The sequence below is a fragment of the Cyprinodon tularosa genome, unplaced genomic scaffold (genome assembly GCF_016077235.1).
Source record: "Cyprinodon tularosa strain WSP-4 unplaced genomic scaffold, ASM1607723v1 ctg795, whole genome shotgun sequence".
Classification (NCBI taxonomy): Eukaryota; Metazoa; Chordata; class Actinopteri; order Cyprinodontiformes; family Cyprinodontidae; genus Cyprinodon; species Cyprinodon tularosa.
Genome location: NW_024039557.1, coordinates 248,106 through 267,071, shown reverse-complemented (window position 1 = coordinate 267,071; position 18,966 = coordinate 248,106). Strand labels below are relative to the sequence as shown.

Sequence of the window (18,966 nt, the reverse complement as noted above, 5' to 3'; positions counted from 1 at the left end):
AGAGCAAAAACTTCAGATCAGGACTGAGACCATTTTTAAATACCAGAACACCCTAAATGCTCCACACATGTTCCTGCTCCTCATTCTAACGACGCTAACGCTCTCTGGGTGGAGCATAGCTGCTGTTGTTCCAATTAGCAATCCTCCAGCCGAGTAGAAAGGTTACCGATACTGGACTCTCCTGGTTCCAGTTCCTGGAAATCCACGTGCTTTTTACTTTTTTATTTGTTTTTTAATATAAATAGTTCAGAGAAAGTCTGAAAAATTAGAGAATTAAACTTTAATGTCCAAACAGGCACATATTGGACATATTCAGCATCGTGTTTCAGCCAATCACCTAAACAGAGTCTGAAATAAGCCAATCAGAATCTGTGACTGATAAAAGCACCATATTCCACAAAAAAAAACAAAAAACACTTATTTCTTATAGAATATTGTAATTAAAAGGAAATAAAGTGTTTTATCATCATGACTTCAATGGTTTTTCTAAACACAGTACAGGTGGATTAATGGGAATAAATGACACTACTCTGGCTGAGTAATTTACTGAAATTATTGTTTTGTATTGTTCTGCAGTAAAAATAACCGAGGAATAAAAACAGAGCAGCAGCAAGAAGCTCCAGTCTGACAGGTAGAGAGATCCATGTTTCCTGCTCTGTGATCAGACAGGTGAAGATCTGAAGCGTCTTCCTCCAGGCAGGAAGCCGCCTCGGCGCCTCCAGGGCTTTTAGCGGCTAAAAGCCGAACCGTCCAGGTGCGTCTCAGCAGGATGACCTCTTTATGGCAAAGTGGGTCACATTATTCCTCTGTCTCCTCTGGATGACCCACTCTGTCTTTCTCTGCCTTATTTATGTCTAGTTCGGTGGAGGTTTGACTGGATCCAAATGCAGAGACTGAAGCCGAAGGTGGTTACTTGCAGATTCAATAACAGAAAAGGGAAACAGAAGCAAAAATCCAATAAAGTAAATCCACAAAAACTGAGAACCAGGAATGCTCACAACAAGGGGGCAAAGAATCAATGACAAAGCAGCAACAGTGACCGAGCAAGAGGTGCACAGATGGGAGAGAGAAACAACGACCAGGCTAATTAGCAGATTGGGAGAAGGTGTGAACAGAGGAGTCTAGAAGGGAGCCAGGAGAAAAGGAGACTGAGGCCACATTTACACATAGCGGGTATTTAGAGAAACTAATACCCCCCCTACCTCCATTGTGCACATAAGAGGGCAAACAAGAAACATCTCAGAATTCAAACACAATCATAAATAACTAGAATAACAATGTAAATAAAACCAACAAAAACTCATAGATAAAACTTAAACAGAATCAAAACCATGACAATTTATCCGCTTCCCTCTCTGCTCCATTTCACAACATTTTCATCAGAGCATACGGCCCTCTGTCCTTAAAAAAAGGTTGATTTTCCCTTTAGGATGTTTCAATGTGAGGTGTGGTGTGATTCCTCTCTAAGCTTCTCTTCATGTGATGCTTTAACAGGGGTTGACGTTAAGGATTTTTACCACTTCAGGGTTCGTATGGGTGCTGGAAATCCTTGAAAATGCTTGAATTTTGACATTGTGTTTTCAAGGTTTGAAAAGTGCTTATATTTTGGATGAAATGCTTGAAAATGCTTGAAATTGTAACTATTTCTTTCGCAACAAATATCTATCTAACTGAATCGTGTGTTTATTAAATGGAGAAATAAAATATTGGAGAGCCCGAAAATTAAACCTGCTCGCTTATGTGTGACTGCGATCTGCCAGTCTATTTCCATGTGTGACTCCGCCCCCATGACACCCCTAATGCACCATGCCGGGAGGTTGTCGTTTCAATGAACGTTGGCTGGAAGATGAAAAATACAAATTATGGATTAAACGGGGACAAACTCCACGAGTTGCCTCATGTAAAGTCTGCAAAAAAGATGTGCAGCTTTTCACAATGGGCGAGTCTGCGCTGTCGAGTCACATGAAGGGTGAGTCAAACTTTTTAAGTAAGCCAACTGAAGTAGCCTATTACACGTTAACGTTAGCGCCTATTTGTTTACGCTAGTAACTGCTAGCTAGGAATTCACAGGCTAAGTTACTGAGTGACTGAGTGTACGGTGCGATAATGTAATGTTAGTATTGCAGTGTTTCCCGCGGCACTATCTTGGCGAGGCGACCGCCTCGCCGAACTCACGCTACCGCCATGCCAACGTTCCAAAAAAAACAACAAAAAAACCCCCGAAGTTTTAATTCATTGCCAGGCCCAGACCTTAAAACAGCATTGATAACTCTACGGCTTATATTACTACGCCAAGGCAGAGGAGTAATTTTCTTTGATCATCCGAGGAGACGTGTGGGCGGAAAAAAACGTGTTCGTCGTCTTCATCATCGGTGAACTATATGTAGTTAATTAAAACTGGTAATAGAAAATAAATATCTGCCTCGTTTTTAGTTTTATGTATTCATTTCGACCCCCCCCCCCCCCCAACCCCGGCTGCCATCCGCACAAAACTGGTTCCGTAAGGTGCTGGAAAAAGTTTTAAAATGGATCTTGAAAGTGCTTGAAAAGTGCTTGATTTTGACTTTGGAAAAGGGCAAGTGACTTTCACATTTCATTTGCCCAGAAACAATTTTTAGTAATGTAAATACGACAGGCAGAAATGTAAAAAAGGGCAGGCAGAAATAAATAGCGGCGAAGAAATAACTAGGGTAAAAAAATACAAAGGAAGAATAAAACAGACAAAAATATTATAACATGCAGATAAATAAATGCTTAAAAATATAAGTAATTAAAAAATAAAGTTGAAGACTATAAAGGACAAAGAAATAAATTAGGTGAATATTACAAAGGCAAATAAATAAAGAAGCTAATTAAGAGTTATATACATTTATGTCTCACTGTATAATTTAATTTCTACTTAAATTTATTTGTTGATTGTATTTTTGGTGGCAATTAATTGTACGCTTATTTAGTTATTGAGCATTTATTTATTTTTTAATATGGCAGAGTTAGTCCTCCATAAAAGCCCACTGCTTTCATTAAGACAGAAAATAACAAACGGTCAGTTCAGGTGTTTTATAAAATATGGGAATCAGAAAATTGTCTATAAAACAAACTGAATAATTGTTGTTCTGTACTTCAAAAAACAATTTGTTTTTATATTTTTTATTTAAACATTCAAAGTATAACATGAATGCATAAACACCTCATTTATTTCAGTGTTAAATTCTGTTTAAAGTAACAGGTTATAATTAAAAACGTCTCCAGACCTTTACTGGTTGATGATTTTCTTTATTGGGACCCTAAGCTAACTCGCTCAGATTGGCTTTCTTTGTCCTCTTCTTCAGCCTCTTGTTCTCCTGCAGGACAGATTCTAGCTGAGAGCTGAAACCAAAGCAGCAGCTCCGTCTGCTGCTCAGATAGATTTAGAAAATATCTCTCTGCTGCCCTGGAAGTCGATAGAAAGACTCGGGCCAAATGCCAGAAAGCCACTCTGGGAAACCTGACCCTCCTCAGAGGACCTGCACTATTCATCCCCTTTATTTTTGGTACTTTTACCTGCAGAAAAACTTTTCCACTCGAGTATCAAATCTCTGGGTCATAACAAAGTAAACCGACTGATCTTTATTGCTCAGATATAGAAACAGGTGCAGAACCTGATGGAAAAGCACCTGTTTGATCTGCAGAAACAGATCAATTAGAATCAGCCACAGCATGAGAGCAGGAACAGACTGATGCATGGAAGCAGCAGAAACACAGAATAAAGCTGCAGCTCAGCAGCAGGGCGGTTTCAGGCTCAGTTCCAACAGAAGGTGATGGGGGGGGGGCGACCGCATTAGCCTAGCAACAGGAAAACAAGCAGAGGAGCAGCCAGAGGTTGCAGCTCTGCAGCTTTTCATCTCTCATCATCCTGCAATCAGTGCTGAAACAGGCATGAGGAGGAGCTGCAGCCCAGGTTCAGATGTTCCTCTAAAAAATGCAGAGAAAAACATGCACTGCTTCAGTTTCTGCTCTGATCCAATGTTGGATGGTTAAACATCTCAACATGGACCCTCAGCTGCAGGCAGGATGACTGCAGCTCTGAGGGGAGCTCAGTCTGGACTCTGGTTTTACTGGGACTCTATCTGGTCTCTGCCTGGAAGCTGTGTGGCCCTAAAGGTCCAAACCAGCGCTAAAGCAGGCAGAGAAGATCTGATGAAGCTGCAGCAGCTGCTCCTGAGATCGGAGGACAGAGAGAATAAAACATCAGAGCCTCCTTTGCTCCTCGGTGACAGAAAGCAGCTCTGAGTCTGAAACATAATGAAAATATTAAGGCTGAAGCTCAGATCCTCAGGAGGCGGAGAGAGACACACGTCAGGCTGAAGCACAGAGCGGGAATATGGCTCTGTTATTGTTAGGCTTGTAAATGGAAATAAAAATAAAATGAAATCCAGAAAAAGATAATTAAACAAACAAAAAAAAAAAAATATATATATATATATATATATATATAGTTTGAGAGGAACGTTTTTTCTCAGATTTAATAATTTCCTATTTTATTTTTTAAATGTGTCTTTTTCAGATTGATCTTTATGCATTAGGTAATTTTGAAATAGCATTTTACAATTTCCTCTGGACGCATTTCTGATAGTCAGCATGAATTATACAACATTGGTTTTGGGGATTATAGATAATGGGATTTGTAAAATGCAATTTGTAAAGAATGCAATTCGTAAGACTTAATCTAAAATGAGAAAAAAAAAAATCTAAATCTAAAAACATAAAACTTGAAACAAAAGAATTCTGTAAAAGAATTGTGAAAAAAAAATTACATAAAACATAAATCGGCAAAAATAAAATTGAAATTAACAGCAAAAATCCACTAAAAGCTTTTTTAAAATACAATATTGTTCACCAATAGTGAGCTTAAGGTCACTATAAGAAATCTGGGCTTCCAGAACCCATCAGTAGAACCAGGAGAGAACTTTCAGCTGGAACCGAGACAAACAGGCTGGACCAGAACCAGAGTTTATCTTCAACAGGTCACTGTAGTAAAAATCTGTTGGATTCTGCATAGAATCTAAAACAGGTTCTAAACGTTGGCCGAAACAGAACCACAGAAATGGTTCATCAAACCCAGAACCAGCCTCTCTTTGGAGAAAAAATCCTGCAGGCTGATGAAGAACCTCTGAAAGATCCAAAGAACCCAGAAAGCTGTGCTGTCGTTATAAACCTTTATTTCCAGATGACAGAGGACGTGCGTCAACCATTGACTTTGCATGTAAACTAGCTGCTCCTGCTGCGTTTGGTATGAACGCAGAATCACACCTGTTAACACGGGCAAAAAGCTTGCTGGCCAGTGGCGACCATGACTTCTTGGTCAGAAAGATGTCTTTGGTGTAGACACTTGTCAATCAAACATGTCTGACCAATAGAGAAGCACCCGCCCACTGCGGAACATTTGTGTCAAAATTATTCAATCCAAAAAATTTGAACTTCAAAACTTTTTGCACTTCAAACAAAATTTAAATTTAAATAAAACAAATTGTACTTCAATTTTTTTTTCACTTCAAAAAAACAAAAACAAACAAAAAACAAAAAAAACAAAAAAAAATTTTCATGGGGTATTTATTTTTATTTTTTTTGCATTTGCACAGTTTTTTCTTTGATTGATTATTTTTTTTTTGTATTGAAACACCTTTTTGGGAATTGAATGAATAAGACACAAATGTCCTACCCATACGGAAGAGGAATAGGGACACTGAAAAAACAAAAACAAAAAAAGTTAAGTGATGTTTAAATTTTATTTAAAGTCAGAATTCTGAGAAAAAAATTCAGAATTCTGAGAAAAAATTCAGAATTCTGAGAAAAAAATCAGAATTCTGAGATTAAAGTCAGAATTCTGAGATTAAAGTCAGAATTCTGACTTTGCGCCGGGCGGCCTTTCTGCTCTCGGGCTGATTCTGTGCGCGGTGTGTTTCGTTGCGCGCTGTTGGCATCGGTCTCGGTGGGGTGGGGCTTCGCTTTTGGCCGGGGGGGCGTTTTGGAGGGGTCCCACGGCGCTCGCGGCCGGTTCGCGGCGGATGCGCGTGGGCCCCGGCCGGGGGCGGGGCCGCCTGAGTGTTTTTCCTGGGTGTTGCGGCCGGTCGCCGGGGCTTGGTGCCGGGGGGCGGGGCGTGTTTCGGTGCTCTGTGGGGCTGGGGCGCTTCGGTCGGCGCCGTGGGGGGGGCTGGTGTTCGGTGCCCGGCCCTACTTCGGGGTGGCCGGCGGCCGGCGGGGCCCGCTGACTCGTCCCCGCGGCTCCCCGGGGCGCCGGCATGGCGGTGGCTGGGGGGCTTCTTCGTGGCTGTCTCTCCTCCTGCCTTGGTGGGGGTCTGATTTCCGGGGGTGGCCCCGCCTTGGTGCCTTCGCTTCTGGGGTCCCCTTGGGCGCCTGGGGCTTTGGGTCTCCCGGCGCTGGACTCAGTGCTCTGGGGGGTGTGCCTCTCCGGCTCTCCACAACCACTATTGAGCATTTTTTTCTATGGTTAAACTTTACATGCACAAGTTCACCCTCACAAACAACTACAGGTGCTAGGCTTCAGGTACTTAGAGATTCACTTCCAAACAGAAACCCCACATTCATATCTTCAGGTAACACAGAGTACATGTCAGACTTAATAATATTACTTTAGCGATAGTTTCAAGGTGTTTGCTTTATTGTATATCTCGTACCATGTCTTTTGGTTGTGCTTTTCTTTTTTTTCTTTTTTTTTTTTTCCATCTCATTACAGGTGTTGAAGCAGACTGAAAATGTTTTGTCATTGTCTCCTTCCTATCTCCTCTTTCTTTCATCTTTTGTCCTGTTTTCTTTTCTTTTTCTTTTTCCTTCTTCTTCTTCTGTTTTTCTGCTCTACTTACATTGCAGTGTCCATATGAACTGTAGAACTCCCTGCATAATTATAATAAAGCAATTTATATACATGAAACAAGTGGAGCGGTATGGCAATTGCGATACCGCTACACTTGTGAAAGTAAAATCTGTTGGGCTCCTTTTGGCATCAAGACAATTATTCTTATTGCCACCTTGCCAGACAGGACACTGTTAAAAAAAAAAAAAAAAAAAAAGAATTCTGACTTTTTTCCCATACTAAACTGAAATTTTTTTTTTTAAATCAGTTAACTTTTTTTTTTTTTTCAGTGGCCCTAATCCTCTTCCGTATACCCATGTATGGCCCAAACAGAAAATTGATCCCTTCAACCAAAGAAAACATTTTCAACAATAAAAAAAAGTGTTCAAATGCAATTTTTTGAGTCTCAAATATTTTATTTACATTCAAAAACTATTTTCTATGATTAAAAATGTTTATCTTTTCATTGAAGTTACTTTTTTATTGATTCTGTTGTTTGTTTGTTTAAACAAACTTCTTTTTTGACTTAATAATAAAGACACAAATGTACTACCCATTATAAGGTCCAATCAAAAAACAATGTTACTTCAATTAAAAAAGTTGCTTTAAACAAAAAAGATTGGACTTCTATCAAATAAAACATTTTTGATCACAGAAAAGCAGTGTTCAAATGTATTTTTTTTAGTCTCAAATATATTTTTGCATTCAAATACTTTTTTTCTTTGATTGAAAAGTTTTTTTTTCATTGAATTGAAGATTTTTTAAATTGAAAATACATATATTTTTTATAGAACAATAAAGAAACAAATCTACCTCCATAGAACCAGATTTTCCTCCTTGCTGTTCTGTAAAAATCGTCTCTGTGATCAGAAACCAGTCTGTCTGTCATGGAGGTTTGAGGAACATGAAGGTCTGATCATCGGACTGCTGGTTCTGAAGGCGTCACCTGCTGTGAAGCTTTCTGACGAGCACCGAGGAAACTCTGCGGGGAGCTGCAGACTAATCGAGCCTCCAAAGATCTGCAGATGAAAGCGCAGCGGCTCCTCTCAGCCTGAAGAACTGTGACAGATGCATGCTGGGAATTCTGCCGATTAATGCAAACCCTGAGATTCATCTGAGGGGCTTTATGGAGGCCCAGCAGCTGGAGGAAAAAAACCCAAACAGGATCGGAGTCTCTGTGTTTGCTGAAGCTCGTCTGGTTTACATAACAGAGGAAATGTTTGATTTTTATGTTTTCACCGCAGAAAAATAAACCTTTAGCGATAAAAAACAACAGGCTGCTATTAGCTTCCTGTTGCTACCTGATGAAAAACATTTTTAGATGTTATACTGTTTTTATATATTATTGACCTTCTCTAAGTTCCAGACATTAAATCCTGGAATCCAAACATCTGAAGCCTGATGATGAAATCAGATCTTTCTGATCTGAATCTGAATCTTAAAGGAATAGTACACCCAAAACATGATTAGCCTTCATTTTCTACTCACCCCCAAGCTGAACAACACTCTGGAGTACTTTTTTGATATCTCAAATGCACGAGTCACGAGTCTACGGAAACCGCGGCAGACCAAACCAGATGAAAGTGCGCATTCAGCGTCTGCTCTGCCGATAATGCAAGCATAGAAGAAGAAATGTGCTGTTTACCTGTGCAAAGAAAGAAACAACGAAAGAAAAATGTCTGAGGACTTCAGTGTTGAGGAAGAGCATGAGTTCTTTGCCGAGCTGAATGCGCACTTTCATCTGGTTTGGTCTGCCGCGGTTTCCGTAGACTCGTGAACGCGCTTTCAGGAAATCCTATACACTACTGTTTATGCTCTAAAAACATTCTAAATGACTTCGTTTCGAGTAAATTCTGGATGCTACCCACTCAGGACACTTGGAATACATTGGACGAGCAGTATGGAGGAATATTGACGCGTTTTTTGTGGACTTTTATGGACCTTTCTGCCTCGGGCGCCATAGACCTCCATTATTTGAATGTCAGCAGACAGCAAGAAGCCTCCCAGATCTCCAGATGCATTTGAGATATCAAAAAGTACTCCAGAGTGTTGTTCAGCATGGGGGTGAGTAGAAAATGAAGGCTAATCATGTTTTGGGTGTACTTTTCCTTTAATCCTCAAACTGGTCAGAATTCTGGTCTTTTGAAGATCCTCTCTGGAGGAGTGTCTGTTTGAGAAGGAACACATTGGTGTCAGGGGCGTATTTACCATAAGGCAATACTAGGGAGTTGCCTAGGGCCCCAAGTTCCTGGGGGCCCCATGAAATTCTGTTTCCATGTATAGTTAATACAACTATTCCTTATTTCTGCACATTAATTATGTTTTTGATAAAAATCCTTTCGCTAAAATGCCGTCAGAACGCTGATAATATTAAGTGTGTCTCAGCCCCCCCCTTCAGTGTCCACCATATTGGATCAGTCCATTTGCTGCACATGTTCAGAAAGGTCCAAACAGACAGCAGCAAACCATTTGAAAACAAACCATGCAAAGAGCAGTGTTGCCAACTTAGCGCTTTAGTCGCTATATTTAGCCACTTTTCAGACCCCTCTAGCACTTTGATTTCTAAAAAGCTCCTAGCGCCAAATCTAGAGGCTTTTTTCTGCTACTGGAGACTTTGGAGACAACATCTAAAAGCAGCGAACTCTGCTCTCCAGAGCAAGCAGATTGTAACCCCGCCTCCTGCTCTCCTCTATCTTGTCTGCTGTCATGATTCATGCAGCTATTATTTCATCCAAATGAAAAATGGAGAACAGATAAGAACCCAACGGGATCCGCCAGAGAAGATGGGAGACGAAGCAAAGCAAGGAAGCTCTGACATTTGTTTCCACATCAAGCGGTAACTTCAGAATCTAGGTTCTGGTGATCCGGTTACTGGTAGGAAATTAAATCTGTATCCATATCGTGATCAGCCTCAGAGGGATAAGGAGCTGATCTTATGATGATCCGAACCGTTTCACTGGTTTCCCATCCTCCAAATTCTCCCAGTGCTGTTCGGATCCATGGTGCTGTTTGTTGCTGACCAGATTTCTCTGTTCTCATATATTTAGTTATGTTAACCTGACTCCGCCAGATGGATTTGCTCCGCATATCCATCTCGAAACCTTCCGTTGAAGTAATTTTGGGAAGGGGCGAAAATACTGGTTAGCTGATTGGCCTATGTTGGTGATAGACGGGCCAAATAAACCAATCAGATCAACGAAGCATATGACGTACTAACCGAGCGACGACGAAGAGGAGCCAATTGATAGATCAAACTCTTGCCGAAACCAGTCGGGAGAAGAGCAAAAACATCTTTTCCTCTGAGAAAAGCCTCCAGATCAGTGTTTTGCTCTTCTTTCAGTGAAGAAATACTCTGTAATTCCGATAAAACTTGCTCGATAGCCACGCTAACGCTAGTTTGATCGGCTGAAGCCGCCATGTTCTTTAGACTGAACTGTCGCGCTTCTCGTTGCGTCACACCTCAACCCGCCTCAAAGCCAACGCTGATTGGACGTTCGTTTGGTGAACGGCTCCAAATTTTTTTTAACGGAGAGTCTCCAGACTGATTAGCGAGATCAGGATGGTCTCACGAGGCTAGGGGGTTTAGAGAAAACCTACTTATTCCTACAACGAGCCAAATAGTTTCTGAAGGTTTGTTAAAGTGTGAGTAATTTGTTTTAACTCTAACTCAACCTTCACAGTTTTCCAACATAAGCAAGGAAGACAAACTCTGTCTAGTCAGAACAGGGCTGAATACAGAGCAGTACGGGCTGCAGGATGGACTGTTCTCTCTTTGCAAAGATAAGAAAATAAAGCGCCTACTGAGTGAAATCTATAGAATAGAATAGTTGAATACTTTTTTCCCACTAAACTGCCTCTGTTGTTTCTTCTTTTCCAGCCTTCCTCTGCAGCAGAACCAGGATTCTGGTCCTGATCCGTCTTCTGTTTTTGACTTTCTACGTTTTTTGTTATTTTTTAACCAAACTTTAACTTGTTTTTTGAGGAAAATCTCAAAGTTTTGCAGTTTTTCCAGAGTTTTCCTTTTCCAGCTCAGCAGCAGCAGCAGGAAATGTCATCCTGCTCGTCACGGTACCAACAGGACGCCTAACGTGACCCGATCACTGAGAGTCACCACTGAGCAGAAAAGGTCCGCTTGTTTATCAGGCTGTGACATCACACACACACACACCTGCATCAGGTATGCAGCACCAGTGGGCTGATTATCAGGCAGATGCAGCAGAACCTCCTGAACTCAGCAGAGCCTCGCTGACAGCTCCAACCTCACCCAGGATAAAAATAGTAAATCTGTCAATTAGATTCTTCTCGCAGCGACACGAGCCGGGCTTTGACTTCTGAACCGAAGCCTTCATGGTTCTGAATCTGAATCAGGACAGACGGATTTAAATACGGGAACACTTCTCCTCCATGAAGGAGACTGGAAAACACTGTTCCAGTCACTGCACAAAGCAAATATGTCTGGATTTTACCGCCTAAAGCAGGAAGACCTTCATCATCGTCACTGGTCAGAGCAACAAGGCTACAAATGGATTCTGTCACATTAAAATTTATTTATCCTGCAGGAAACCAAACAAAAAAATGCACTGAAAGCTAAAAACAACTGAGACGTTTTTTGGAACACGGTCTTAATGAAGTCATAGAGGAAACATTGAATTAAATTTTTCTTTTGAGGATAATTGTTGGAGTTATTATGATTTCTGTTGTTTTTATCATTTTATTCATTTATATCTTTTATATTACTTTTAATCATTTGTTTTTTCTATGATACTGTCATCAGTGGAAACAGCGTATGCAGGTCATAAGACGGTCAAATGTTTTGCGAGAAGGCTTCCCTGTTTTTCATTTGAGAAACACAGAAGTTAAAGATAATAACCCCCCGACACCTTTTTTAAAAGCGTACCCTGAAACCAGACATGTTCCCTATCTTAAAAGTTCATGCTATGTCTAAGAGATTGTCAAAACTAACGCCTGCTGTTGTAATGTGTTGACTGCTCAATAAAAAGGCCTGCAAGCGTGGAGCAAGACGAAGATGCACAGAGAGATCCCGAAGCTCTGTATATTTTCCCTTTGCAAAGCACGGTCAGGAAAAATCTTACACTGTCTTTGTTTCATTCCTTATAGGTTAAAGTTGGAAACTTAACAAGGATCCAAATGGATTCTGTTACATTAAAATGTATTTATCCTGCAGGAAACCAAACAAAAAAATGTACTGAAAGCTAAAAACAAACTGAGACGTTTCTTGGAACTCGGTCTTCATAAAGTCATAGAGGAAACATTGAATTCAATTTTTCTTTTGAGGATAATAATGTCTCAACATAATTTAAGCTTTAAAGTCGTCGTGAAGCGGCTGTTCCAACCGTTGCATTTCCAAATTATCCCGAGTGGTGCCTGACTTTACCCGAGTGAATAAAGTGAATGTGATTGGTCGATTATCAAGGGGGCGGGATTGTTGTGGCGGAAGGTTCGCAAGCAAGTTTGGTTGTGGCCGGTTTGTTGGAAGCATCTTGCTAACCAGTTAGCATCTTAGTGCTAGCAGGTTCCCAATGGGAAATTCCATTGGGACCAAGTAGCACTAAATTGGTGACTTAGAAACGACGCTGTCAAGGAACGCTATGGACAGAGGAAACATGCAACAGGAGGAGAGTTTAGTGTCGGAGGTCGTGGATGAGTCTCCTCCGTCATCCATTTTTTATTTAGAGGAGGAAAGCGGGGACGAAGATGTTGTGGAAGAGGACGCCAGGGCGGCAGAAGCTTGGTTTGGTGTAGAAGGCTTCCAGCCGTACATGTTTGAGCCCTTGCCTCGCAACGCTGCCAGTTCTGTTAGCTCTACGCCTGCCGAAGACGCAGACGTCCATCCCCGTGAACACTGGGACGCAACTCAATGGGAAAGGAAAGGATTCTGGTTTCAACCGTTGCGTATATTAGCTGCGACATATGAATCAAGATGCTATGACCGAAAATAATTGATTGACAGATGACCGTTGATATATGATTGGCTGAATTTAGAAGTTCAGGCTGACGTAGAACTAACATATACATGTTTAAACCAGAATGATTTGATATTTAAATATGACTTTGCTACGACTTTAAATTAAATGCTGTTTATTTAGAGTCAGACCTACGATCTTTCTGCTTCTGGCCCTTTTTCTCATCTTTGTTTATTGGTCTGATCTGTAATTGTGATCCATTATTTGTGTTTTCTGAAAAAAAAAAACTCAACATCCAAACCAAACAACAAACATGTTTTTAAATGTTTTTCTTTTTCCAAGAGAGAAAAATTTCTCACATAAATTTGTCTCTTCGTTTTGATAAACGAGAGAAAAATACCTGAAGCTTCATGGAGCTGCAGCCAACAGGAACGGCTTCCTTTGACCTGCAGATGAACCAAGATCTACCAAAGTCCTCAAAGGACAGAAGTTCTGCATGTTCTCTTTTTAGGCACTATTGGGTTTTATTTTTTTAAAACTAGAGAGTTGCGAAACGGAGAAGAGATGTTGCAAAGGTCAACAGGTCAGGACTCAAACCTGTGATACCGTGTCAACTAAAGACCACAAAGTTTCTGCAGAATCCTAGAACTTTATGGATCTCCGTCAACGACAGCGGCTAATTGTGCACCAATGGAACCAGTCTGCTCCTCAACTGGCTTGAAGGTAGATGGTTGAAGGAATGGTGCGTTCACTGACCTGATGAAGAAGGCAGCAGGACCAGAGGGAGCCTGGCTGGTCTGGGTTGCGATGCTTTGGGCCACTGGTTTAACTGGGACATCTGGGGTCCTGATGGTGACAGAACCCCGGCTTGAAGGCGAACCCTGGCAGACGAGAAGAAAACATTTTGTTGAACTAGCAGACCTCACCCAGATCTAACTCTGAACCCTCACAGCAGAGGAGCTGTTGGATGGAGTTTGCTTCTCTGAAGGCTGCAGGTGTGTGCTGATACAAAAACCCTAGAGCTCCATCTCAGACCATGCAGCAGGTCAAAGGTCATGACCCTGAATGAGTCTGGTTGCTTGGTTGCATGGCAGTATACCAGCTGTCAAGCACGGTGGTGGAGGTATGATAATCTGTTTTTAGCTACCTTAAGGTGTTAAAGTAAAAAGCTTTTTCTAAATAAAAACAAACTGGTGGCAAGACTCTGGTTAGTATTCATTACAGAGTGGAAACTTGTAGAAACAAGGTTCTTAAAAATAGATGAGACCAACATATAGATGCTTTATTGACAACAGAACCATGATAAACGAAAAACAAAGTTTAAGCACGGTGCTGGAGGTGTCATGCTTTGGATTACTGTTGTTGAGCCAACCATGATCCAGTGCTAACGTTAGCCCGTCTGCGGCAGCCAGCGCTAACGTTAGCCCTTCTGCAGCAGCCAGCGCTAACGTTAGCCCGTCTGCAGCAGCCAGCGCTAATGTTAGAGCGTCTGCAGCAGCCAGCGCTAACGTTAGAGCGTCTGCAGCAGTCAGCGCTAATGTTAGCCCGTCTACAGCAGCCAGCGCTAACGTTATCCCGTCTGCGACAGCCAGTGCTAATGTTAGCCCGTCTGCGGCAGCCAGTGCTAATGTTAGCCCGTCTGCAGCGGCCAGTGCTAATGTTAGCCCGTCTGCAGCAGCCAGCGCTAACGTTATCCCGCCTGCAGCAGCCAGCGCTAATGTTAGCCCTTCTGCAGCAGCCAGCGCTAACGTTAGCCCGTCTGCAGCAGCCAGTGCTAATGTTAGCCCGTCTGCAGCAGCCAGCACTAACGTTAGCCCGTCTGCAGCAGCCAGCACTAACGTTAGCCCTTCTGGAGCAGCCAGCGCTAACGTTAGCTCGTCTGCAGCAGCCCTCTGTCTGCATAGCCATGTGTGAAGTATCGATGGCTCTGATCTCCATTTTTTTTTTGCTTTATTTGGAAAATGTTCATTTCCTTTGTGTTTATCTGACTGTGTTCATTATTATTCCCCCTCTAAATGAAAAAAGTCATAAATTATTATTATCTAGAGCAGCGGTCGGCAACCCAAACTGCTCCAAGAGCCATATTGGACCAAAAAACAAAGAATAAATCTGTCTAAAAACGCAAAAATGTAGAAGTCTTTTACATGTCTCATATGGAAACACGGGCTCTAAGTATATTATCCCACTATAATATGCATTCATGATTAAATCTTTATCCTCGAGCAAACGTCACATAGCAGCATGAGGTGAGGGAGGAGCAGTGAACGCTCTCACTGCGCTGCTTCACCGCCCTTCACTGCGTGGTTTAAGTTTTGTTGCATTGATGAAATTATAGAAACAGGATAAAGGAATCTTTCTATGGTGGACGTGTTTCTGTTGGAAGGAGTTGATTGAGTCATGAAGAACCAAAAAGTGTTAGGTTTCGGTTTCTGTTATGATTTTCTTTTTAGTATTCAGTCGTCTTGGTTTTCCATTTGTTGTCCTCTGCTGCCCTCTTGTGTCCTCTTTCCCTTGCTCTGTTTTCTGTTCTGCCCTCACCTGTTTTCAATCCCCTCTCTTTGTCTCTGTCCCCTTTAAAAGCCCTCCCTCTTCAGTTCCTGTTTCGTCAAAATGTCTGTTTGTTTACCTCGTCTTTCCCTGGCTCCTAGAGTTTGGTTTCCCCTGATGTCTCCTTGGCTCTGGTTAGTGTTATTTTGTTGGATCTTTGATTCCTGCCTCCGTATCTGTAAACTTCAATAAACCCACCAAAATTCACCTCTGCCAACTTGCCTCTGCTTTTGGGTCCTCAACCCAACACCGCTTCATGACAAGCAGGAACTGACACCCATCAGAGCAGAGCTCTCTAACCCTGAAATCCCACATCCTCCGTCACCAGCATTCCTTGGTGTGATTTATAGTTTTAGGATTTGGGGGAAAAATGGAAGAACGTTCGCATCCCTGCATCAGAGCTCTACCTCTTGGTTCTGTGGACGGTTTTCCATCCTTGCAACAAAACTAGCAGCAGTAGTGGAGTTTGGAGATGTAATCCACTTCTTAAATCTACATTTGCTCTCCTCTAATTTATCCAGAAGTTCTTCAATGCACCTTTGATAATGAAAGAAAATTATTCCTTTGAATCCTCTTTTCTCATCAGCTATCTTCCTTTTTTCACCTTTGGGATCCATGGTCCACGCTAAAGAGCCGCGGGTTGCCGACCCCTGATCTAGAGACTATTAATAACAGAATCTACAGAGACATGCATTTCCAGCCGGGCGTGTGGTGATGTCAGGATTACACTTGTGTTCCAATTGACCCAGATATACTCTGTGTGCTCCGGTTCTCCCAGAGTCCAGACTTTCCTGGGTTCATACTTGGCGTGGACACGAATCCGTACTCATGTTTTTGTGAATTAATAAAACGGCCTCTGTCTCCCCCTGAGCTGCTTCTTCTAAATAAACATCAAAACTATTTGGGTTCTGAGGCTTAAAATGCTCTTATTTAGTCTTCTTTTTTTTCTGTTGTTGTTGTTCCTCTAGGAGCTCACAGCAGTGCCCCGTTATGGTGGATTATCACGGTAGCAGGAAGCAGGCAGCAGGCAGGGCCGTTATTCAACTGTTTGACTGCGACACGCTCGGCCGGCTAACAGGATTACCCAGAGAGCCGGCGGCGGGCGAGCCCGCTGCCAGAACCCAAACCTGAGCTCAGATCTTCTCACGACCAACATTTAGCAGCAGAAACAGCAGCTGCCTGCCTGCTCCGAAGGATCATTAGGATTTGTCGTGTCTTTCTGGGTGATTTGTTCTCCATATTTAAGGGTGAGCATCTTCAGATGTTCTGATTGGTCACTTGCAGCGCTGCCATGACAGCTCCCTGTTGGCTGCTGGTGAAATAATCAGCTTAGCGCCACCTGTTCCTCTTTCCTGTTTCACTTTCTCTTCCCTGCGGGTTCATTTTCATCTCTGGGCTCCAAACCTGTAGCTCATCCAGGGCTTCTTTTCACGAACCGGCACTGAGACGCGCAGATAAGGAAGCAGCGGCGTCTAACATGGAAAAACATGAAGGCTGCTGGGAGAATGAATGACAGATGCTGGAGCAGCACAGAGCCCAGCTCTCAGCGCCGGGGCCAACTCCAATAAAAACAGCTAAAAAAAAATCCTCGTTTTTTTTTTTCCTTTCAGTTTCTATCGTTAAATAGGAAAATAGAAATTCAAAGTGTCTCTTGCATCTGTTTTTAAAGAACGGGTGGACGCTGCTTATCTCACAGTGGACACTCTGATGGTGGCATTTAGAGTTTTCATTCCTATTAAGGCGGAAAACAGATCATTTTTCCTCATTTAAATATCAGGCTGCAGCAGGCAGTGATGGCAGAGGATCTATTTATGATGCAGCTGGAGGAGGATAACGAGGCCGTTTTTAGATGCTCCTGCTTTTAAACACAAACTTAACTTTACAGGAAACAATAACGACAGTTTGCTACAGAAGAACGACATTATTTCACTGACTGCTGAGAGTGAGCACATGTAGATATTTAACGTCTAAATGAACATCTCTGTTGGATAATATCTCCCACTCCATGCATGAAGCTGGTGCTGAACTGGACAGCTCCTTCAGTGACAGACTGCTGCACCCTAAACCAGTGGTTCCCAAAGTGTGGGGCGCGCCCCCTAGGGGGGGCGCAATGCCATTGCAGGGGGGGGCGCGGAAAGCGGTATGGATGAATGAAGAAAAAAAAAAAAAAAAAAAAAACAGCGCTTGGTTGACTGAGCATGGACAGTTGTGACACTGCAACCCAGATTTGAGAAGATCTACAGCAAAAAGCAGGCTCACTACAGCCACTGAAAAGATGGGAGGATTAAAGTACAAAGAAAAAACTCTCAGGGAGCTGTTCAATGTTTTCACTCCATTTTGCACAGAGGCTTTTTTTAATGTATAGATTATAGCAAAGTTAAATATTGTTACAAATAAAAAAAAAGAAATATGTTTAAAATAACACAGACAGCAAAGAATCCTCTTCTAATCTACATTATAGAACTATGAAAAAAATACAGTTACACAAAAGTGTTCCACTGTAAAGATGGCGTAGTTTGTTTTGTTGCAACCTGAAGTGTGAAATAAACTTCAGTGGAGTTTGAAAACAAAATATGTGTATAGATTTATTATATCTGGTTGAACGATGTCTGTGCCCAGTTTATTCTTTTTTTTTTTTTCTTTTTTTTTGGGGGTCGTGGGGGTTGGCGGGGGGGGGGGGGGGGGGGGGGGGGGGGGGGGAAATTTTATAGTAATCCAAAGGGGGGCCCAGAAGAAAATCTTTGGGAACCACTGCCCTAAACGAACCAGGGAGGGTTATCACAGATCCTTCCTCCCAGCAGCTGGAAGACTCTAGAACCACCACTGTTCCCAACAACCTCAATAGGTTTTTTTAGATTCGTGCTGATTTTTGCACACTTTAAGTCTTAATGAATTGAATAACATGCTACAGTCATTTAATTTTTTTTACACATCTCTAGTGTTGCTACTATTTTCCATATATCCATTTCTGTAAAAGCTTCCACAGCTGTTATTGTTTTTTTTATCCTCCACATACAGAGTATTATATTGTAAAGTACAATAATCTATTTCTTTTATTTCCTATCTCTGATTTTTATACACTTTTTTAAGGTGCACATTGTGTGACCTCTTCTACTGTAACCTTTGCTGCTGTAAAAACCACCATTTCCCCATTGTGGGACAATAAAGGGATTTCGATTCTATTTATGTCAACATTGGAATAGTGCTAAAACTAACCTGAGTTGCTAGTACCATGCTAACCTTAGTTCTACTGCTATCAGTACGATAACATTAGCCCACCTTGCTATTGCTACGCTAACATTAACCCGCCTTGCTATCACGATGCTAATATTAACCCGCCTTGCTATCACTATGCTAACATTAACCCACGTTGCTATCACTACGCTAACATAAGCCCACCTTGCTATCATAATGTGAAAATTAGCCCACCTTGCTACCACTATGCTAACATTCACCCACCTTGCTATCACTATGCTAACATAAGCCCACCTTGCTATCATAATGGGAAAATTAGCCCACTTTGCTACCACTATGCTAACATTTACCCACCTTGCTATCGCTACGCTAACATGAGCCCACCTTGCTATCACTATGCTAACATTAACCCGCCTTGCTATCACTATACTAGCATTAACCCACCTTGCT

General features: G+C 41.9%; 1 protein-coding gene across 1 annotated transcript in view; it reads right to left on the bottom strand.

Annotated features, from left to right (window-relative positions):
* Positions 1-11,052: 11,052 nt before the first annotated feature.
* LOC119773970 overlaps positions 11,053-18,966 on the bottom strand; it is a 38,580-nt gene continuing 30,666 nt past the window's right edge. The window contains exons 3-4 of the mRNA XM_038271212.1: positions 13,531-13,655; positions 11,053-11,209 (exon numbers count right to left, since the gene is read on the bottom strand). Coding sequence (XP_038127140.1) covers positions 11,053-11,209; positions 13,531-13,655 — 282 coding nt within the window. The remainder of the gene's footprint in view (positions 11,210-13,530; positions 13,656-18,966) is intronic.